Genomic DNA, 24602 nt, shown 5'->3' on the forward strand with positions numbered 1-24602 from the left:
CTAATCACAAGGCTTCTCCTGACTGATAAGAAGACCGGGAGATGTGTGGGGGAGTACCAAAGGTTCTGGACTTGGGCTGGGACAATAACACCACCTGCCTAGCCACAGAGATGCATTGCACATCTTAGACTCAGGAGGGGGAAGGGTTTGTATTATATTAGTCGACTGCACATAGCACGCAAATAGAGGGCGAAGTGAGGGTGATATGGCGTGGGAACACCTGCTAACTGACGGGGAAGACTGGGTGCTGCTGTGATTTTATTTTAGGGCTTTCATTTTTGTGGACCCCAGCAGAACAGTATCCCGAAGGTATAGAGTCAGGCTAAGGGAGAGTGGAAATCGTCATGTTATCAAACTTCGGTTTTTGCTATATATGAATATGCATAGCTTAATGCATTACTAATACTTGTTATATTTTGTGTTTTCTTGTTCATTTCAAGACTTTTGCTATCACTCCCTTAGGATCCCAAAGGAGGAAGAGAAAGTCACAAGCTCCAGCTGAAATTCATTATCAGTTGTACAACAGGAAGGGTAATGGCAGATAGGGGGGTGGGGGTAAAAGTGTGTATAGTGTGATTATAAGTTTGAGACCAGGGCCTTAAACCATGGAAGAAGATTACATAGTCAGAGGCCATAAATCTTAGAGGTGTAAACATACAAATCAATTGAGAATATTAATCATGTTTTCTCTTCTGTTCATTTATAAGTAATTTCAAAGTGTATATAATTTTGAACAGTATGGAGCTACTATTCAAAAAAGAGGGACTGTTGTATTCTAGCTTGAAATATACTTATTCATGTTATCATACTAAAACTTATTGATTACTTTACATGTATATGTTGGGGTCAATGAATAACAACTTAAATATGTCCATACTCAAAAACAGCAGCTCTTTGCTGTATTCGTTGAGTCTCTCTCTAGTCATGGGTTTAAAAGTTTTGAAATCTCACATGATCAATTTTGCTGTGCGTTCGAGGCTTCTTTTTACAGTCTAAGGCGTGAGGAAACTGCAGACATGGTGATCTGAATGGCCAGCGGTACGCCTATAGGTGCACTTGATTTGCTTTCTGGACTTGCTTGGTAGGCAGAGTTTTACCTTCAAACATATGAAATAGTTCAAAATGGGAACACTTTGCCTTCTCAACGCTAGGGCCACTAAATCAAATGCACTTACAACCAACAGCATGAAATGAAAAAATAAATATTGGATTGCAAGAGTGTGCAAAGCTGTCACCAAGGCAAAGGGTGGCTACTTTGAAGAACCTCAAATCTAAAATATATTTTGATTTGTTTAACACTTTTTTGGTTACTACACAATTCCATGTGTTATTTCATAGTTTTGATGTCTTCACTATTATTCTACAATGCAGAACATAGTAAAAATAAAGAAAAACCCTGGAATGAGTATGTGTCCAAACTTTTGACTGTTACTGTATGTACAGTATATATGCATATACACATACAAAAAAAATATGGGGGATTGAAAATTATTTAGACAATTATATTGATGGAAGCTACAATTTAACTTCAATATTAAAGCTGATCTACCCCCCGACACAATTTATTGATTATTATTATTATTTTATTTTTTTAAGATACAGGCGTCCTTCCTAACTTCGTTGCCAGAGAGTAAGGACACTGCTCAGGGATTTCATCATGAGGCCAATGGGGACTTTACAACAGTTACATAGCTTAATGTCTGTGATAGGAGATGGATCAACAACATTGTAGTTACTCCACAATACAAACCTAATTGACAGAGTGAAAAGAAGGAAGTCTATACAGAATACAAATATTCCAAAACATGCATCCTGTTTGCAATAAGGCACTAAAGTAATACCTAAAAAAATGTGGCAAAGCAATTCACTTTTTGTCCTGAATACAAAGTGTTATGTTTGGGGCAAATCCAATACAACACATTACTGAGTTCCACTCTCCATATTTTTAAGCAGAGTTGTGGCTGCATCATGTTATGAGTATGCTTGTAATCGTTAAGGACTGGATAAAAGAAAAACCGAATGGAGCTAAGCACAGGCTAAATCCTAGAGGAAAACCTGGTTCAGTCTGCTTTCCACCAAACACTGGGAGATTAATTAATCTTTCAGCAGCACAATTACCTCAAACACAAGGCCAAATCCACACTAGAGTTACTTACCAAGAAGACAGTGAATGTCACTGAATGGCCAAGTTACAGTTTTGACTTAAATCTATTTGAAAAACTATGGCCAGATGTGAAAATAGTTGTCTAGCAATGATAAATAACCAATTTGAGAGCTTAAACAATTTGTAAAACAATAAAATGGGCAAATGCTGCACGATCCAGGAGTGAAAAGCTCTTAGATACTTAACCCAGAAAGACTCACAGCTTTAATTACTGCCGAAGGTGATTCTAACATGTATTGACTCAGGGGTGGAAAAACTTAAAGATATTTATGTATTTCATTTTCAATAAATTTGATAATAATACATGTTTTCACTTTATCATTATGGGGTATTGTGTGCAGAAGAACATAAATCAATTTAATCCATTTTGAAATCATGCTGTAACAACAAAATGTGGAATAAGTCAAGGCTTCTGAATACCTTCTAAAGGCACTGTAGGTGTGTGAAAGCATAGGCTACCTGGTCCAGGTGTAGATGGCTTTTGGGTTGCTATCTGCTACACATAGGAACACTGTGGCTGGGGAGGCCTCACTAAGAGTAATGTTCACTGTCTGAGGTGGATCTATGGAGAGGGAGAGAGAGGCATGAGTGTCTGTTATACAAATTGATGGAAAGTGGTGTTGGTGGAAAAAACATACAACATTACAAAATCCATGTACACAAACAAGTGTGCACAAACAAGTGTGCATTTAAAATTGGCAACACACACATTTCTTTCCACAGGGCCGTGGGGTGAGACAGGGATGCCTTATTTACAGTTGGAAGTCGGAAGTTTACATACACCTTAGACAAGTACATTTAAACTAAATTTTTCACAATTCCTGACATTTAATCCTAGTAAAAATTCCCTGTCTTAGGTCAGTTAGGATCACCACTTTATTTTAAGAATGTGAAATGTCAGAATAATAGTAGAGAGAATTATTTATTTCAGCTTTTATTTCTTTCATCACATTCCCAGTGGGTCAGAAGTTTACATACACTCAATTCGTATTTGGTAGCATTGCCTTTAAATTGTTTAACTTGGGTCAAATGTTTCAGATAGCCTTCCACAAGCATCCCACAATAAGTTGGGTGAATTTTGGCTCATTCCTCCTGACAGAGCTGGTGTAACTGAGTCAGATTTGTAGGCCTCCTTGCGCGCACACACTTTTTCAGTTGTGCACACATATTATCTATAGGATTGAGGTCAAGGCTTTGTGATGGCCACTCCAATACCTTGACTTTGTTGTCCTTAAGCCATTTTGCCACAACTTTGGAAGTATGCTTGGGGTCATTGTCCATTTGGAAGACCCATTTGCGACCAAGCTTTAACTTCCTGACTGATCTCTTGAGATGTTGCTTCAATATATCCACATAATTTTCCATCCTCATGAAGCCATCTATTTTGTTAAGTGCACCAGTCCCTCCTGCATCAAAGCACCCCCACAACATGATGCTGCCACCCCTGTGCTTCATGGTTGGGATGGTGTTCTTCAGCTTGCAAGCCTCCCCCTTTATCTTACCAACATTACGATGGTCATTATGGCCAAACAGTTCTATTTTTGTTTCATCAGACTAGAAGACATTTCTCCAAAAAGTACCATCTTCGGCCCCATGTGCAGTTGCAAACCGTAGTCTGGCTTTTTAATGGCTTCTTCCTTGCTGAGCGGCCTTTCAGGTTATGTCGACGCTGTTGTTCTGGGATTGATTTGCACTTTCCGCACCAAAGTACGTTCATCTCTAGGTGACAGAACACATCTCCTTCCTGAGCGGTATGACGGCTGCGTGGTCCCATGGTGTTTATACTTGCATACTATTGTTTGTACAGATGAATGTGGTACCTTCAGGCATTTGGAAATTGCTCCCAAGGATGATCCAGACAGATTTCTTTTGATTTCCCCATGATGTCAAGCAAAGAGGCACTGAGTTTGAAGGTAGGCCTTGAAATACATCCACAGGTACACCTCCAATTGACTCAAATGATGTCAATTAGCCTATCAGAAGCTTCTAAAGCATAATATAATTTTCTGGAATTTCCCAAGCTGTTTAAAGGCACAGCCACCTTAGTGTATGTAAACTTCTGACCCACTGGAATTGTGATACAGTGAATTATAAGTGAAATAATCTGTCTGTAAACAATTGTTGGAAAAATTACTTGTGTCATGCACAAAGTAGATGTCCTAACCGACTTGCCAAAACTATAGTTTGTTAACAAGAAATGTGTGGAGTGGTTGAAAAACAAGTTAATGACTCCAACCTAAGTGTATGTAAACTTCCGATTTCAACTGTACATAAGTATTCAGACCCTTTGCTATGAGACTCGAAATTGAGCTCAGGAGCATCCTGGTTCCATTGATCATCCTTGAGATGTTTCTACAACTTGGAGTCCACCTGTGGTAAATCCAATTGATCGGACATGATTTGTTAAGGCCCATACCTGTCTATATAAGGTCCCACAGTTGACAGTGCATGGCAGAGCAAAAACCAAGCCATGAGGTCGAAGGAATTGTCCGTAGAGCTCCGAGACAGGACTGTGTCGAGGCACAGATCTGGGGAGGGGCAAAAAAAAAAGCCTGCTGTATCGAAGGTCTGCAAGAACACAGTGGTCTCCATCATTCTTAAATGGAAGAAATTTGAAACCACCAAGACTCTTCCTAGAGCTGGCCGCCCAGCCAAACTGAGCAATCGGGGGAGAAGGGCCTTGGTCAGGGAGGTGATTAAGAACCCGATGGTCACTCTTACAGAGCTCTAGAGTTCCTCTGTGGAGATGGGAGAACCTTCCAGAAGGACAACCATCAGCACTCTACCAATCAGGACTTTATGGTAGAGTGGTCAAACGGAAGCCAATCATCAGTAAAAGGCACATCACAGCCCGCTTGGAGTTTGCCAAAAGGCACCTAAAGGACTCTCAGACCATGAGAAACAAGATTCTCTGGTCTGATGAAACCAAGATTGAACTCTTTGGCCTGAATGTCAAGCATCACGTCTGGAGGAACTTTGCACCATCCCTACGGTTAAGCATGGTGGTGGCAGCATTATGATGGGGGGGATGACTAGTCAGGATCGAGGGAAAAATGAAGGGAGCAAAGTACAGAGGGATCCTTGATGAAAACCTGCTCCAGAGCACTCGGGACCTCAGATTGGGGCGGAGGTTCGCCTTCCTACAGGACAACGACCCTAAGCAAACAGCCAAAACAACGCAGGAGTGGCTTCGGGACAAGTCTCTAAATGTCCTTGAGTGGCCCAGCCAGAGCCCGGACTTGAACCCGATCGAACATCTCTGGAGACACCTGAAAATAGCTGTGCAGCGACGCTCCCCATCCAACCTGACAGAGCTTGAGAGGGTCTGCAGAGAAGAATGGGAGTAACTCCAAAATACATGTGTGCTAAGGTTGTATCATAATATCCAAGAATACTTAAAGGCTGTAATCATTACCAAAGGTACTTCAACAAAGTACTGAGTAAAGGATCTGAATACTTAAGTAAATGTGATATTTCATTATTTTTGTAAATTTTCAAACATTTCAAAAAACCTGTTTTTCCTTTTTCATTATGGGGTATTGTGTATAGATCGATTAGGGGAAAAATGTATACATTTTAGAATAAGGCTGTAACGTAACAAAATGTGGAAAAAGTAACAGGGTCTGAATACTTTCCGAATGCACTGTGTATATCAAGGAATTGGTGAGGGCACTAGAACAGTCTGCAGCACCCGGGCTCACCCTACTAGAATCTGAAGTTAAATGTCTACTGTTTGCTGATGATCTGGTGCTTTTGTCCACAACCAAGGATGGCCTAGAGCATCACCTAGATGTTCTGCACAGATTCTGTCAGACCTGGGCCCTGACAGTAAATCTTAGTAAGACAAAAATAATGTTCCAGTTGCCAGGACCACAAATACAGACACCACAATCTAGACACTGTTGACCTAGAGCACCTAAAAAACTATACATACCTCGGCCTAAACATTAGCGCCACAAGTAACTTCCAGAAAGCTGTGAACGATCTGAGAGACAAGGCAAGAAGGGCCATCTATGCCATCAAAAGGAACATAAAATTCGACATCCCAATTAGGATCTGGCTAAAAATACTTGAATCAGTTGTAGAACCCATTGCCCTTCATGGTTGTGAGATCTGGGGTCCGCTCACCAACCAAGAATTCACAAAATGGGACAAACACCAAATTGAGAATCCGCATGCAGAATTCTGCAAAAATATCCTCAGTGTACAACGTAAAACACCAAATAATGCCTGCAGAGCAGAATTAGGCCGATATCCGCTAAATATCAAAATCCAGAAAAGCCTTTAAATTCTACAACTACCTAAAAGGAAGCGATTCCCAAACCTTCCATAACAAAGCCATCACCTACAGAGAGATGAAGCTGGAGAAGAGTCCCCTAAGCAAGCTGGTCATGAGGCTCGGTTCACAAACACAAACAGACCCCACAGAGCCCCAAGAAAGCAACACAATTAAACCCAATCAAATCATGAGAAAACTAAAAGATAACTACTTGACACATTGGAAAGAATTAACAAAATAACAGAGCAAACTAGAATGCTATTTGGCCCTAAACAAGGAGTACACAGTGACAGAATACTTGACCACTTTGACTGACCCAAAATTAGGGAAAGCCTTGACTATGTACAGACTCAGTGAGCATAGCCTTGCTATTGAAAAAGGCAGCCGTAGGCAGACCTGACTCTCAAAAGAAGACAGGCTATGCACACACTGCCCACAAAAAGAGGTGGAAACTGAGTTGCACTTCCTAACCTCCTGCCAAATGTGGTCAGGGCAGAAGCCGCAGAACAGGCTCCATGGTTAGAGTAGAGGCCTACTACACACACACACAGACTGGTTAGAGGTGCTACTAGGCCCACAGCCAGTGAAGGCAGAGAGTTCATACTTACAGTTGATGTTGATTGTGTAGGCCAGGGTCCTCTCTGTTGCCAGGGCAGACTGGTTGACCACACACTGAACCTGCTGCTGATTGGCTGCTCTGGTTGGCACCCCGAGCAGGTGGCTGACTACCGTGGTGGTGCCGTTGGCGTGCTGGGTGGAGTTGGTCACCGTCCTCACCAAACTGCCGAATGCATCCGTGTTCCACCTCACTTCTGCCCGTGGCTTGGCACCAGCAGCCAAACAGGATGCCAAGAAAACCTCATTCTCTCCAACGACAGGAGGGACATCGACTGTAACACTCATCACTGGAGGTACTATGACCAGCAAACAAACAAATAGAGAACAGAAAATATGAACTAGTCACTAATTGTAAATTTCAGTGAAAAAACAAACACACAGCCAGTCATGTGAAACATTTTCAAATGCTCATGTTGCAGTAAGCATCATTAGTATCTACACATTTACTGTACAGCAAATCCGGTTTTAGCTCACCCTCTGGTGTGAGGTACCGGCACCTGAGGTATTAAGTTTCACAGGGTGGTGAAAGTGCAAGGTGATGAGCTTGATGCTGCTTTCTAATAAATAGCAAGGATCTTATTCTGGTGACATGATAATCGATGCTTGTCTGCCTTTTGACAAATACAAATATTCCCGCTCTTATCCATAATAATCTCATCATGCACACTAGACATCCCTCACAATATCTGCGAGCTAGAGCGCAAATGATAAGACCAGAGTAGGTACATTTTAACACAACAGTTTTCTGACAAAACTATCAGTAGAGTTGAAAATGCGATGGAAACAAATGTAACTTTTGATGTTTATTCGATACATTAAAATTTAAGCGAAAAAGTACATTTTGTGTGCGCTGTCGTCATCATGCACTGATTTTTATCTGCAACATGCCATTTTGGTGGAAACACACCAATGGTGGGAAAATGTGAATATTTTATGGGGATTCTAAAATATTCACATAAAAAACTGTCGCTAATTGGATGGAAACCTAACTACAGAGACACAAAAAGCATGTTTAATTTCCACAGAAAAGTACAAAACACTAAACTGGTAACACATTCTTCTTCTGAGAAATAAAGGCTATTCCATGCAAGAAATTGCCAAGAAACTGAAGATCTCGTACAACGCTGTGTACTACTCCCTTCACAGAACAGCGCAAACTGGCTCTAACCAGAATAGAAAGAGGAGTGGGGCCTGAGCAAGAGGACAAGTATTCTGCACCGGGGCCTCCCACTCCTCTTTCTATTCTGGTTAGCTTCTTATAGGCTAATTGACATAATTTGAGTCAATTGGAGGTGTACCTGTGGATGTATTTCAAGGCCTACCTTCAAACTCAGTGCCTCTTTGCTTGACATTATGGGAAAATCAAAAGATATTAGCCAAGACCTCAGAACAAAAATTGTAGACCTCCACAAGTCTGGTTCATCCTTGGGAGCAATTTCCAAGGTACCATGTTCATCTGTACAAACAATAGTACGCAAGTATATACACCATGGGACCACGCAGCCATCATACCACTCAGGAAGGAGACGATGCTGGGCCAATTGTGCGCCGTCCTATGGGACTCCCAATCACAGCCGGATGTGATTCAGCCTGGATTCGAACCAGGGACTGTAGTGTCGCCTCTTGCACTGAGATGCAGTGCCTTAGACCGCTGTGCCACTCGGGAGTAAAAGGTCTTAATACTTATGTATATGTGAAATTTCAGTTGTGTGTAAATTGATGAGGGGGAAAAACTATTGAATCCATTTTAGAATAAGGCTGTAACTTAACAAAATGTGGAAAAATTAAAGGGGTCTAAATACTTTCCAAATGCACTTTATATGTACATATCGGTCTCAATGACCTCATACTCCTGCACATCAACTCGGTACTGGTGCCCCGTGTATATAGCCAAGTTATTGTTACTCATTGTGCATTTTTCATTATTACGTGTTACCACTTTTCTATTTTATTTTTCTCTGTATTGTTGGGAAGGGCCCGTAAGTAAGCATTTCACTGTTACTTCGTAACCAATAGGTGTAGACTGTGACAAATCAAATTGGATTTTATCTAAAAGTATAGAATTCTACTGTATTCAGCAATTATATACCTAAACTGACCTTTCTACAATTTTGATTCAGCAGGTATCAGTTTTGAACTGATGGATTCAGTCATAGTTAAATGTCAAGTCATTTCAAAAGTAAGTGATTATTGAATTGTGAAAGCAGATACTTATATTTGAAAATGTATTCTAAGTGAAAGAGTGATTTGGTGCATTGAACAAATTATTTTGTGTATTTGTTGTCAATTAAAAATACTTTTGCAACATAAGCCATTTTGATGATCTGTTTAGATTTTTGTGCTAATAGTTTATACCTGAAAATTGCACCAAAGTGATAGAAAGAAATTGGTATGCAAATTCGGTTTTGGATGACAGGTTAGTCAAATAATGTATTGAAAATTATATTTACTATCTACTATTCAGCACTTCAAAAATAACAGTTTTGTAATGTGCATCTTGTATCTTTTGCAGTGAGCTTATCATTATCTGTTGTATTGGTGACAAAACAAAATGTTCCCATGGCATTTCATAGAAAACTTAAGATTTTGCATGAATGACTCGGGGGTAAAAGTTGTGTTCAATAAAAATAAATAAAAGGTTCTGAACATAAGATAGGGAGCATTACAAGTGTCATCACCTTACAGTTTTGAACTTAAGGCTTTTGAGGAAATACTACTTACATCTGAAAATTGTATATTAATATATGCTGTTTAGCAGATGCTTTTATCCAAAGTGACTGACAGTCAAGCAAAAGTGGTTTGCTCCTAAGATTGAGTTAACGTGGCCGTGGCTTGCTGTATAAAAGCAGGCAGACAGGCGTCGAGGCATTCAGTCACAGTTCGATTGAACGTTAGAATGGGCAAAACGAGTGACCTAAGCAACTTTGAGCGTGGTATGATCTGCGGTGCCAGGAACGCCGGTTCCAATATCTCAGAAACTGCTGGCCTCCTGGGCTTTTCACGCACGACAGTGTCTAGGGTTTACCAAGAATGGTGCGACCAACAAAAAACATCCAGTCAGCAGCAGCAGTCCAGTGGGAGAAAACAGCTCGTTGATGAGAGGTCAAAGGAGAATGGCAAGAATCCTACAAGCTAATAGGCGGGCCACAAACAGGCAAATAACGGCGCAGTAGAACAGTGTGCAGAACGGCATCTTGGAACGCACCACTCATTGGTTCTTGTCACAGATGGGGTACTGTAGCAGACGACCACACCCGATTACAAAGTGTGTGACAGCGGCCACGCGATCACCAACACTTGACAATTGAGGAGTGGAAAAACATCACCTGGTATGACAAATCCCGGTTCCTGTTGCTTCATGCTGATGGCAGAGTCAGAATTTGGTGTAAGCAGCATGAGTCCATGGCCCCATCCTGCCTGGTGTCAACGGTACAGGCTGGTGTCGGTGGTGTAATGGTGTAGGGCATGTTTTCCTGGCACACGTTAGGTCCCCTGATACCAATTGAAAAACATTTCCATTCCCCGAAGACTTCAGGCTATTCTGGAGGCAAAGGGGGGTTCGACCCGGTACAAGATGGATGTACCTAATAAACTGACCACTGAGTATATTGAGAGTTGATGTGCTCTCGTTACAACTTCGTGGTAAGTAAGAGGATATTGGTTAAAAAAAACAAATAACAGAAATGTGTAGATGAGGTCTCTGCTCTTACTTAAACTTAAATAATGAACCCCTACCCACTTTCTGGTATTGATATTTCACACACTTTCTACAACGTCAAAAGTAGAAACAGTGAGGCAAAGAAGGAAGTGTTCTTACCTAGCACAGTAAGAGGTATCTCTATACTGTATACTCCACTTGGGAAAACACTGAAGACGCATGTGAAGGTGCCTTCATCCAACAGTCTGGCAGCTGTTATTCGAATAGAACCAATGTTTTCTGTCAGGTTCCCAAAAAACTGGACTCTATTTTCCAATCCATTCGATGAAATAAAGTTAGTAACCCCATTGGGATAAATAAGCAAGAAATTATGGTTCTCTGGTTCTTCCAGAGTCTTTTTCTGCCATGTTATCTGTTCAAGCTCCTCATCAGTCTCTAGCAGTCTGCAGGATAAGTCCACGTCCTCTCCCTGTACCACAGTCCTGCTTCCTCCAATCACCCGTATACCTTGAGAAAACATAGGCTCAAAAAACATTCAAAAATTTACCTGTAGAATAGATGCTTAAACTCAAAAAAATAAATAATAATTTACAGAAATGGTACCTAAACACACACAAATAAGATAATTGTTTGTATATAGCTGTGCTTGTGAAATATGATCTCCTATTGATGCAGACATTTGTGTACGACTATTGCAAAAACGTATTTGACCTTAATCCCATTTGGGCAGCCATAGTCAGATGTGTCCAGTCTAGGCTGAAGCTACGTAGTGAATATAGTATTAGAATAATAAGCCAAAAACATTGACTCTGTTCATACCGTTATTCAAGAGTAAGATATTCAAGACATTCCAGATGCTTGTGCATGTTCATCATGTCTCAAAACATAGTGAACATACTGAACTGATGTGTGTGCCTTGTTGTTTCCTAAAAGGACAAGGTCTAGAATGATAGGAGTGTGTGTTTGGTGTGTGTTATTGCCTGCCCTGTGTCAATAATAAAAAATAAAAAACTTGAGCTCAATAGTATGAGATTTTATGACATAAATTGGAGACCTACTTTCTGAACTCCTGTGGATGACGAGTAGAATCACACAGCATAGAACAGCTTCCGTGACATGCTTTGCTCTTCTCATTGCAAGGGTCACTAGGAAAAATGGAATTATATTATATCCTGATGTAATGTTGTTGCATTTGTTGATAACTAACTGTTGTGCTCTACACCCCATTGCACTTTTCACATTTTGCTGCCTTCCATTTTTTTTCCCAAAATCGGAGGAAAAAAATTATCCTACAGATCTACTCCACATTTTGAAATTGAAAGAAAGTATAGAAAATGTCCCCCACCCAACCAAAAAAATGAAATATCATACTTGGATAAGTCTTCACCCACCCTGAGTTAATATTTGGTGGAAGCACCTTTGGCAGCCATTACAGCTGTGAATCATTTTCATTAAGATTTTACTAACTTTGCACAACTCTAAGGGTAACATACCGTATAAAAGTGCCTTCAAAAATGATTCACAACCCTTGACTTTTTCCACATTTTGTTGTGTTACTGGCCTACACACAATACCTCATAATGTCAAAGTGGAATTATGTTTAGACAGTTTAACAAATTAATTAAAAATGAAAAGCTGAAATGTCTGAAGTCAATCAGTATTGTTATGACAAGCCTAAATACATTCAGGAGTAAAAATGTGCTTAACAAGTTACATACAGTGCATTAAGTATTCAGACCCCTTCACTTTTTCAAAATTGTTACAGCCTTATCCTAAAATTGAATAAATATACCCCCCAATCTAAACACGATACCGAATAATGACAAAGGGAAAGCAGGTTGGGAAATGTTTTCTCAATTATTAAAAATAAAAAACAGAATATTTGTATATTAGTGTTCAGACCCTTTGCTATGAGACTAAAAAAAATGAGCTCAGGTGCATCCAGTTTCCATTGATCATCCTTGAGATGGTTCTACAACTGTAGAAACATGTTCTACAACATCCTTGAGATGAGTCCACCTGTGGTAAGTTCAATTGATTGAACAGGATTGGGAAAGGCACACACCTGTCTATGTAAGGTCCCACAGTTAACAGTGCATGTCAGAGCAAAAACCAAGCCATGAGTTCAAAGTAATTGTCCGTAGAGCTCCAAGATAGGATTGTGTCAAGGCACAGATCTGGGGAAGGGTACCAAAACATTTCTGCTACACTGAAGGTCCCCAAGAACACAGTGGCCTCCATCATTCTTAAATGGAAGGAGTTTGGAATCACCAAGACTCAAACTGAGCAATCGGGGGAGAAGGTCCTTGGTCAAGGAGGTGACCAAGAACCCGATGGTCACTCTGACAGAGCTCCAGAGTTCCTCTGTGGAGATAGGAGAACCTTCCAGAAGGACAACATCTCTGCAGCACTCCACCAATCAGGACTTTATGGTAGAAAGCCAGACGGAAGCCACTCCTCACTAAAAGGCAAATAACAGCCCGCTTGCAGTTTGCTAAAAGGCAAACCATCAGACCATGAGAAACAAGATTCTCTGGTATAATGAAACCAAGATTTAACTTTTTCGCCTAAGCATCACGTCTGGAGGAAACCTGGCACCATCGCTACCGTGAAGAATTATGGTGGCAGCATCATGCTGTGGGGATGTTTTTCAGTGGCAGGGACTGGGAGACTAGTCAGGGTTGAGAAAATGATGAACAAAGAAAAGTACAGAGAAATCCTCGATGAAAACCTGATCCAGAGTGCTCAGGACCTCACACTGGGGCAAAGGTTCCCCTTCCAGCAGGAAAACAACCCTTAGCACACAGCCAAGACAACGCAGGAATGGCTTTGGGACAAGTCTCTGAATGTCCTTGAGTGGCCCAGCCAGAGTCCGGACTTGAACCCGAGAGAACATCTCTGGAGACCTGAAAATAGCAATGCAGCAATGCTCCCCATCCAACCTGACAGAGCTTGAGAGGATCTGCAGAGAATAAATGGGAGAAACTCCCAAATACAGGTGTACCAAGCCTGTAGCGGCATACCCACGAATAGTCTAGGCTGTACTTGCTGCCAAAAGTGCTTCAACAAAGGGTCTGAATACTTACAGTACCAGTCAAAAGTTGACAACCCTATTCATTCGTGTTTTTCTTTTTACATTGTAGAATAATAGTGAAGACATCAAAACTATGAAACAACAAATGGAATCAAGTAGTAACCAAAAATTACCACCCTTTGCCTTGATTACATTTTTGCACACTGTTGGCATTCTCTGAATCAGCTTCATGAGGTAGTCACCTGGAATGCGTTTCAATTACAGGTGTGCCTTGTTAAAAGTTAATTTTTGGAATTTCTTTCCTTCTTAATGGGTTTGAGCCAATCAGTTGTGTTGTGACAAGGTAGGAGTGGTATACAGAAGATAGCCCTATTTGGTAAAATACCAAGTCCATATTATGGCAAGAACAGCTCAAAAAGCGAAGAGAAACGACAGTCCATCATTGCTTTAAGACAAGTAGGTCAGTCAATCCGGAAAGTGCAGTCGCAAAAACCATCAAACGCTATGATGAAACTGGCTCTCATGAGGCCCGCCACAGGAAAGGAAGACCCAGAGTTACCTCTGCTGCAGAGGATAAATTCATTAGAGTTACCAGCCTTAGAAATCAGCAATTAACTGCATCTCAGATTGCAGCCAAAATAAATGCTTCAGACACATCTCATCATGAACTGTTCAGAGGAGACTACGTGAAATCAGGTCTTCATTGTCAAATTGCTGCAAAGAAACCACTTCTAAAGGACACCAATAATAAAGAAGAAACTTGCTTGGGCCAAGAAACACAAGCAATGGACATTAGACAGGTGGAAATCTGAGTCCAAATTTAAGATTTTTGGTTCCAACCGCCATGTCTTCATGAGACGCAGAGTAGGTGAACGGAATATCTCTGCATGTGTGGTTCCCACCATGAAGCACGGAGGAGGAGTGATAGTGTGGGGTGCTTTGCTGGTGACACTGATTTATTTAGAATTCAAGGCACACTTAACCAGCATGGCTACCACAGCATTCTGCAGCGATACGCCATCCCATCTGGTTTGCGCTTAGTAGGACTATCATTTGTTTTTCAAAAGGACAATGACCCAAAACACACCTCCAGGCTGTGTAAGGGCTACTTGACCAAAAAGGAGTGTGATGGAGTTCTGCATCAGATGAACTGTCCTCTACAATCACCTGACCTCAACCCAATTGAGATGGTTTGGGATGAATTGGACTGCAGAGTAAAGGAAAAGCAGCCAACAAGTGATTAGCTTATGTCGGAACTCCTTCAAGACTACCTCATGAAGCTGGTTGAGAGAATGCTAAGAGTGTGCAAAGCTGTCATCAATGCAAAGGGTGGCTACTTTGAAGAGGATAAGGGGCAGAATTTTAACTTTTGGATGAATAGCGTGCTCAGAGTAAACTGCCTCCTACTCAGTCCCAGTTGCTAATATGCATATTATTATTAGTATTGGATAGAAAACACTCTGAAGTTTCTAAAACTGTTTGAATCATGTCTGTGAGTATAACAGAACTTATTTGGCAGGCAAAACCCCGAGGACAAACCATTCAAAAATATAAAGAATTGAGGTCACTCTTTTCAATGGGTTTTCATTGGGAATCCAGATTTCTAAAAGGGACTTTCTTGCAGTTCCTATCGCTTCCACTGGATGTCAACAGTCTTTAGAAATTGGTTCAGGTTTTTCCTTTGAGAAATGAAGTAGCAGCACTGTTCAGAACGAGGTTAGAGAGAACTGTACTCTTTGATAGAGGCGCGTGACCTGAAAAGCACGCTCCACTTTGATTTCCTCCGGTATTGTACACAGTTAATCCCGTCTTAAATTGTATCGATTATTTACGTAAAAAAATACCTAAAGTTGTATTAGGAAAGTAGTTTAAAATGTTTGGACAAAGCTTACAGGTAACTTATGAGAAATGTTGTAGTCATGTTGCGCGAGTTGGAACCGGTGTTTCTCTGGATCAAACGCGCCAAATAAAATGGACATTTTGGATATATATTGACGGAATTAATCGAACAAAAGGACCATTTGTGATGTTTATGCGACATATTGGAGTGCCAACAGAAGACGCTCGTCAAAGGTAAGGCATGAATTATATCTTTATTTCTGCGTTTTGTGTCGCGCCTGGAGGGTTGAAATATGATTGTCTGTGTTGGTTTGCTGGGGTGTTGTCCTCAGATAATAGCATCGTTTGCTTTCCCCGTAAAGCCTTTTTGAAATCTGACACGTTGGCTGGATTCACAACAAGTGTAGCTTTAATTTGGTGTATTGCATGTGTGATTTCATGAAAGTTAAATTTTTATAGTAATTTATTTGAATTTGGCCCTCTGCAGTTTTACTGGATGTTGGCCAGTTGGGACGCTAGCGTCCCACATATCACAGAGAGGTTAATCATAAGGCATACACCCCCGCCCTTCTTCTTACCAGAGAGATGCTTGTTTCTGTCGGCGCGATGTGTGAAGAAACCAGGTGGCTGTACCGACTCAGATAGCGTCTCGAGTGAGCCATGTTTCCGTGAAACAAAGAACGTTACAGTCTCTGATGTCTCTCTGGAATGCTACCCTTGCTCGGATTTTGTCTACCTTGTTGTCAAAAGACTGGACATTGGCGAGTAGTATGATCGGGAGCGGTGCGCGATGTGCCCGTCTACGGAGCCTGACCAGAAGACCACTCCGTCTGCCCCTTCTACGGCGCCGTTGTTTTGGGTCGCCGGCTGGGATCCGATCCATTGTTCTGGACCAAACAGAGGATCCGCTTCGGGAAAGTCGTATTCCTGGTCGTAAAGTTGTTGAGTTGACGTTGCTCTTATATCCAATAATTCCTCCCGACTGTATGTAATAAAACCTAAGATTTTCTGGGGTAACATTGTAAGAAATAACACATAAAACAAAATACTGCCTGGTTTCCTAGGAACGCATCTCTGTCGGCGCCGGAAGTTAAGTGACAACCATCTACTCACATGTTCAGGGTTTCCTTTTATATTCCAGTATTGCGTCACTGTCCCGGTAAGGAAAGTTAAAATCCCAAATTGTATCCATCACCTTTGTTGGTGGCGTATGCAATTAATACAACAAGCTTTGACATGCCCAATGTGTCTGCTTCAGTGCCATCATTACATGAATGCGGAAAAAACTGTTTTGCATGACTTCCACCAATCCCTGTGGTCTAGATGATTAGTATCTATGCGGATCAAAGTTGCCATGTGAGGGTGTATTAGGACAGTACAACCAGGTCAACACTAGGTTTTATTCCTGTCAATGTCCATCCATGCAATTTCTTTGTCTTTGTAAATAAAGATGAAAATGTAAGAGCCTTTTTGGGAGCACGTATGAAATTAATAGATGAACTGAGTTATGACAGTGAAAATGATGATAATGTTTGCACAAGAAAAAAATCAACATTGATTATATCCTAAGTTATAGAATAACTGAGAAGGATTATGATCAAATGTTTGCACACCACAAAAGTATTAATTATTATCATCCATGACAGAATAGAATCATTAGGATGATGTCCCTGATTATTTGCTCTATTTATTTCAGTTGAGTTTTAGGGCCACATTCCAACAAATATTCCTGATCTACCCCCTTTAACTGAAGTCACAGTGGCAACACTATTTGAAGAAATAGAGAACCAGTGGGTGGCCTCTGACTCCGTAGAAATCAGTCTATCAGATGAGAAATCAATTGCCAATGATGATGATTAAGATTATTATCCACCTTCAGAGTTGGATGTTCCAGCACAAGTGGCAGCTGAGCCCGTGGACACAACTCCAGACAACTTATCAAACAAGAAATCCAAGATTCCACCAATGGGTAAGTCATGTGGTCCCAAATGCAAGAGGCAATGTACTCAGAATATTTCAGAGGGTAGACAAAAGGACATATGGGGAAAGTTTTGGGAGATGAAGTATAAGGAGAAGAGGACATGGGTCTTCCACATGGTGGCACAGCAATCTAAGGAAAATATCACCGTTGGCGCTGACAGTCGACGCAGCAGGTCGTTTTTGTACCATCTTCCAAACCAGAGCGGTTCTGCACAACAGGTGTGCAAAGTGTTTTTTCTGACAACATTGGGCTACCACCCCAAAAATGACAGGCTGATTGTCACGATGATGGGCAAGTCAATCACCACCAAACTGATCCCACCAAAGGATCAGAGGGGAAAGAAAGCTTCAGCGAGCAAATTGAACATGAATCCAATCCTGCAACACATTGAGTCTTTCCATCCCAAAATCAGCCACTTCAGACGAGAGCATGCCCCACATCGCCTCTACATCCCTAGTGACGTCAATATTCGGTTCATGCATAATGACTACAAAGCGAAGAACAAAGATGCCAGCTGCGGTTACGAAACCTATCGGAAGGCGGTAAAGGGAAGGAAAATCAGCTTTGTGAAGCTTGGAGAGGAGGAGTGCGAGCTCTGTTTGGTGCAGGGTCATCATCTGAAGATGGAGCACAGGGAGAATGAGGCCATGGAAACCCAAGCCTGCCAAGACAACAGCCATACAGCACCTGAATTCAACATCCAACCCCGACTGCATGCAATGTAGGAAATACGAGGAACATAAGTCTGCAGGGCAGAGCAGAAGCCATTACCATGCTGATGCACAGAAAGATTGGCCTGAGGACTGGTCTGTGAGGAGCGTTGATATGCAAAAAGTCATCATGCTCGCATGCCAGGTGTGAAAACAGCATTGTTCACAAGAAGAATCGTTGCCTATCGAGACATTCACCACCATTGGAAAGAAGTCTCAAAAGAAGAAAACAATCTCAGTGGTATGGCATGAAGGAACAGCTGGTCGGAAGGCAGAGGAGATTACTTAATTTTACGTAACAGCAATGGAGAGGGAGAGAGATGTCAAGCATGCAGTGTATTGGGTGGATAACTGCACTTCTCAAAATAAAAACTGGGGACTCCTAACATCACTGGTGAGTGTTGTCAATGCTGACTCAACTTTAGAGGCCATCACCCTCAAGTTCTTCGAGCCAGGACACACCTCCATGAGCGCAGACACAGTTTCCACCATGGCGTGGAACAGGAAATGAAAGCTCGACCTGGAGGTGTGGTGTACGACTTCGGGGACTTCCTCCATGTAGTCGCCACTTCCAATGCAGGCAAGGTGGAGGTGGTGGAAATGAAAAAGGAAAACATCCTGGCATGGAAAGCTGGCCATTCCATCGTCAAGCTGAAGAAGGCAGCAGCACCAAAGCTGGCAGAGATGGCTGAGATCCAGTTGAGGCGTGGATCCAGGAGCCTCTTCTACAAAGTCTCCCATGAAGAAAAGGACTTCACAGAGCTTGACTTTGTCATGAAGAAAGTCACTGTAGAGACACCCTTGACACTACGTACACAGGATAGAGGGATAGAAGAGTCCAAGAAGATGGACATAATCACCAAGCTGTGTCCTCTGATGCCTGCAAATCGAAGGCAGTTCTGGAATGCCTTGGCTGTGAACAGCATTGCTGAGGAGTGATATGGAAGAGCACTGAATAAGTTTTACTTAAAAATGAAATGTTACTTAAAAATGAAATGTAACTATTCAGCATTTTATCAATTGTAGCTAAATGTCATTTGGGTCCTCTTATGAATATGAACATGTAAATATGTTTAAAATGTATTCTTAAAGCTGTTATTTATTTATTAATTAATTCAAAAGTGTAATTTGAAAAAATTAAAATAAAATGTTTTTATTAGCAATCTCATGGTAATTTCTTATAATTTGTATTACCCTATGTCATACTTCTATCATGTTCCATCATTATATATTACAAGACAGGTAATAATTGCATGTAATTTAAACAATTGCAGTGCTGCTTTTCACATTTCTTCTTATAACAAGACATGGGCTACTTGTCAAACACAGAATGTAATGAGACTGACGCATTATCTACATCTCTATGTAGATGCAACTGGTATCTTAATTAGAGACACACAAAGGATGCAGTTTCAACTCTTTTACACTGTCAGTAATTACACTGCTCTTGTATTAATAGCATAAATGAGAAGTATAGTAAACTAACAAATGAAAATGTCAGATACTGCTCTTTGCTTTGGTTTTACCCTGCAATTTCTAACATACCATGCCAAGGAAGAAGGCAGTAACTGTCGTTTAAGGGTCAAATGTCATGCCAGAGGTCAGGGTCAACATGAATTTAAAAAAATACTCATAGTAAGGCAACAGATCATTACATCTCCAATGATCTCACTAGAATTCATTTGGCTGGACAATTAAACTTAAGACATTTTTTCTCAGTTCCACTCTATGAGCAGTTACTGCCTTTTTGCTTGAGAGGGCAGTACTGTAGCCCATCTGAACAGTGACGCCAACTTAGCAATTTTGTTGCTAGCTTTAGCAACTTTTCAGACTACCTTGGCAACTTTTTTTTCAAACAGCACCTAGCAACAAATGTATCTACTTTTAAAATGTATTTGGAACTTTTAGCAACTTTTGAAAAGTGACTCAAACGCTAAAATGCAGCATTTCCTCTCTAATTGACACAAAAACGATTTTCTCGGTCACAACACACGCGCCTGGCTGCAAAAGTGCATTGTGAGTGACGTCAGCAGCAGGCGCTCAGCTCGTGCACAGCGCTTTAAGGACCAAAGTCTCTTCACAATTGTAAAAAAGAAAAAGAAAAAAAGAAGTTGACAAAAACATGAATAAAGAGCGGGGTGGGCTAAAATAAGAGAGATGTAACAGTGTATGGGGAGGGCCAGCAGCAATTTCATCAAATTGCAAATCATTGTTGGCTGACTGCAGCAGCAGTAGTACGGGTTCGACGAGCCAAACCCAATGAATATAGTTGGTCACGAATGTTTGACCTTGAACAGAACTTACAACATTTCTCAATCAAAATTGTACAGCCAGAAGTACACCAAAGAGTGGGAGTCTGTACCTGAACAAATGTCAAATCATATTTTTCGCCGAGATGGCCAGTCAATTTGAGTAACGTTATTGTGTATTCTACGTAATGACGCAGTTTTACGTTATCACGCAATGACACCACAACGTCATTTAGCAACAAATCAATCTGCCTCTAACAACTTACCCTGAAAATTAGTTGGCAGCGAGGGGCTATATGCTACTTTCAGCTAGCTAACCAAACCATGGAAGAGTTGAATTACAAATACACACAAAAAAAAGAGTTTAGTCATTATGTCTAACCTATGCCTATTGAAAGGAAAAGTCAATCTCGCAAATATGCCATTTATAACGGTTTGTACTCTTAACATCCGTTACAACGGCACAATTGCCAATTTTTTATGTTTAAAATGGCGTATTTTTTTTCTCCTGCAACATATAAAAATTCCTTTGCGTCACATTAGCTCACAATAATTATTTTGATGGGAAATTGGCCGTTAGAAGTTGTCGATATTCCTTCTTAAATCGTCTGACAACGTTATAGAAAAATGGTTTATTGGCTAAATGTGGCAACTTTATTGCTGCGACAAAATCAAATGGCGTTATCAAACATTTTGTTAGTCATGGCAAAGGTAAATGTAACGTGATGTTGGACGACAGATCGCAGCACGATCTATTCACCTAACTAGAAGACGAATAGGCATCAACTTACCACGTAGTTTATTTTTAATGTTTGTCCATAGCACAAACAATTCTTCTTCTTCAAGGTTTGGTCTGTCTCGGAATAGCCTATTGCTACCACATATGTGTTGTTCTTCTGAGGTTTAACGGCGGTTGATATCCAATTTGTTGCATTACCGCCACCTACTAGACTGGAGTACAACTCCTTGTACTTTGCTTGAAAAAATACATAAATACATAAACATGTACTAAATAAATACCTACCATCTAACACTACACTCACTAATTTCAAAATTATATAAAATAAAATTAACACCACTCCCCTAATTCAATGTATTTATTCCTAACTCATGCCATCATCCTGAAAGGATGGGACATCACCACTTAACACACCCTGTAAAGTCTTACACACCCAAATACCTCTCTGCAGCTGCCACCCCAGCCTAAATCTTCTGAGACTTCTGATCCATCCCTGCTGTACAATTAATAACCATTGCTATAACTGCTAAAAATCCCATTTTACTGAAACTTTTATCACTTTTTGGCCTATCCCTCTGTACTGGTATATCTCTACTACTCTCACCACTCCTCCCCCTTAACCCATCTTCCTCTACTTTCTTCACTGCCTCAGCATATGACAACTTCAGCACTACTCTAACCCTGGAAACCTCAACCTGCCTCTCTCGCACAGGATATTTCTGATCCCCAGCGCCATGGGCACCGCTACAATTAACACATTCCACTACTTTCCCCAATACTTCACATTCCTTTGTCTCATGCCCTTCTGCACATTCATCACACCTTGGACCCTCCTTCCTACACACTGTTGCTTTTGTTTGTTCATCTTCTGCTGTGTGTTTTATGGCGTACTGCAACCCAAAAAGGTGTATTGCAGCCACCAACTGGACAGTTGAAAAACCAAAACAAGGTAAAAAGAATATCCATATGTGATAGTGAAACTAACTTAATCCTTTCAAATAAAAACAAAACTCCCTCTTCTTCCTTTCAAATCTCCATATCTCCCTTCTCAGGCTCTAGGGCCTGAGAGCGTGGTACAGCACGTGACAATATTCCATGTAACTCCACTGCAGAGAAATCTCTCAGTCCCAGGAACCGCTCCCTCACATCCACAATAATATCTATCTTCCTAGACCTTCTCTCCACCTTGGCAGTGCCATTTATCACCATAGCTATAAAGGCCACAAAGTCCACCTTCTTAACCTTTAAAATGTCAGGGTCCTGCTGGTGAAAGGAAACCCCTGCAGTCTGCAGTGAAGGCCTATCCACCACCATGGGCTCTTCAGGAGCACCATTCAAACCCACAGCCCTTTTAACAGCTGCTGCGTATGAAATGCTCTGGACAGCCCTGACTTCGGCCACTTCATTCTTTCACCATTGTCGGGCAATCGAAAGATGTAGCTTCATGGTTCCCACCACAATTGCAACATGTCACATTTTCCTCACTTTTAAAACACGTGATATGATCTTTTCCACAACTTGGACATCTCCCTTCTGCAAACACTTGAAACATGACCAAAAGCTTTACAGTGATCACACAGCATTGGTCTTGGGATAAATTCTCTGACTCTGTAGTTTATATACCCCAACTGCACTTGAGTAGGGAGAGACTCCATATAAAAAAACAAAAGAACAGATAGACTTCACTTTTTCACCACACGATTCATACGACTTGCATCAATCACTCCAGGAATATTTTTCATTTCTTCAAAATAGACTTTCCACGAGACACGAGACACGTGTAAATAATTTCTAATTCCTTATATTAAGCACACCAGACGGCACCATTTCTTGTTTTTTTAATTTATTTATTTAGGGATAGCCAGGGGCACACCAACATTTACAAACAAAGCATGTGTGTTTAATATGTCCGCCAGATCAAAGGCAGTAGGGATGACCAGGGATGTTCTGTTGATAAGTACGTGAATTGGACCATTTTCCTGTCCTGCTAACTATTCAAAATGTAACAAGTAATGTTGGGTGTCAAGGAAAATGTATGAAGTAAAAAGTACAATATTTTCTTACGGAATGAAGTGAAGTAAATGTACATACCTTACCGTAGGCCTACGTTAGGGATTGTGAAATGGCATATGCTTGTGTGTTAGCTTTCTATATCTGGTTAAAATTATTATTTAGAGCATCAAACTCATGTGTCAGAGTGGATTTTTGGGAAGTAGCCTATGGTTTAAGTTAACTAAAGAATGTCCCCTTCCACACACTTTTTTCAGGTGCCCTATGATGCCAGATTATCACTGCACTCAGCTGCTATATAACCTTCATCTTTGCATGTACATTATGGTATAGCCTAGGCCTAATCCACCTAGAAATGAATGGGTCAGACATTGGAATGCGTATCATAATTTCTCATGATGAAGCACTTTGCTCATATTAGGCATATCTGTAAAATGGGAAAGGAATTGCCTATGTCTTCAGACTATGTTTTCATTATGTTAGTAGTGGTGCTGGTGCTGTTTTTTTGTCCACTGGGTGTCATCAGTGTTAATACTGTATTTTTGTTGGTAACAGTGTGTTTGTTAAGCCAAGTATATGCCTGACATTTCTACTTTATTTGAAAAATATTTTAAAATTATTTTTACTAAACATTGTTGATAATAGCCTGCTGTTTACAGATGACCACCTCATCTAAATCAGTTTTCAATTCCATAATTACAGTGCTTTCGAAAAGTATTAAGCCTTATTCTAAAATTGTTTAAATTAACTGTTTTCCTCATCAATCTACACATAATATCCCATAATGATTTTGGTAATCTGAATATTTTTTTATATAAATGAGCAAAAATGTCTGAAAACCTGTTTTCACATTGTCATTATGGGGTATTGTGTGTAGATTGCTGAGGATTTCCTTTTTTGTTCATCCATTTTAAAATAAGGCTGTAACATAACAAATGTGGAAAAAGTCAAAGGAACTGAGTACTTTCCGAATGCACTGTATTTACATAAGTATTCAGACCATTTGCTATGAGAGTAGAAATTGAGCTCAGGAGCATATATTCGTAACAGCAGAAAGGGGCGGGCCCATGACCTAGTTAACATTTTTTACATTTTAGTCATTTAGCAGACACTCTTATCCAGAGCGACTTACAGTAGAGTGCATACATTTTTATTAAATTTTTACATACTGAGACAAGGATATCCCTACCGGCCAAACCCTCCCTAACCCGGACGACGCTATGCCAATTGTGCGTCGCCCCACGGACCTCCCGGTTGCGGCCGGCTGCGACAGAGCCTGGGCGCGAACCCAGAGACTCTGGTGGCGCAGCTAGCACTGCAA

The 24602-nt window shown here is 40.8% G+C and overlaps 1 protein-coding gene across 5 annotated transcripts in view; it reads right to left on the bottom strand.

Moving 5' to 3' along the window:
- LOC120064159 (nectin-4-like) overlaps positions 1–21423 on the bottom strand; it is a 60826-nt gene extending 39403 nt beyond the window's left edge. For all 5 annotated transcript variants that reach the window (XR_005478575.1, XR_005478574.1, XM_039014537.1 and 2 more), the window contains exons 1-5: positions 21324–21423; positions 11778–11864; positions 10879–11226; positions 7052–7357; positions 2624–2726 (exon numbers count right to left, since the gene is read on the bottom strand). Coding sequence is in view for 3 of the 5 variants with exons in the window: in XM_039014537.1 (XP_038870465.1) it covers positions 2624–2726; positions 7052–7357; positions 10879–11226; positions 11778–11853 (833 nt within the window). In the remaining 2 variants the exon portion in view is untranslated. The remainder of the gene's footprint in view (positions 1–2623; positions 2727–7051; positions 7358–10878; positions 11227–11777; positions 11865–21323) is intronic.
- Positions 21424–24602: the final 3179 nt, after the last annotated feature.

Source organism: Salvelinus namaycush, chromosome 19 (assembly GCF_016432855.1).
Source record: "Salvelinus namaycush isolate Seneca chromosome 19, SaNama_1.0, whole genome shotgun sequence".
Classification (NCBI taxonomy): Eukaryota; Metazoa; Chordata; class Actinopteri; order Salmoniformes; family Salmonidae; genus Salvelinus; species Salvelinus namaycush.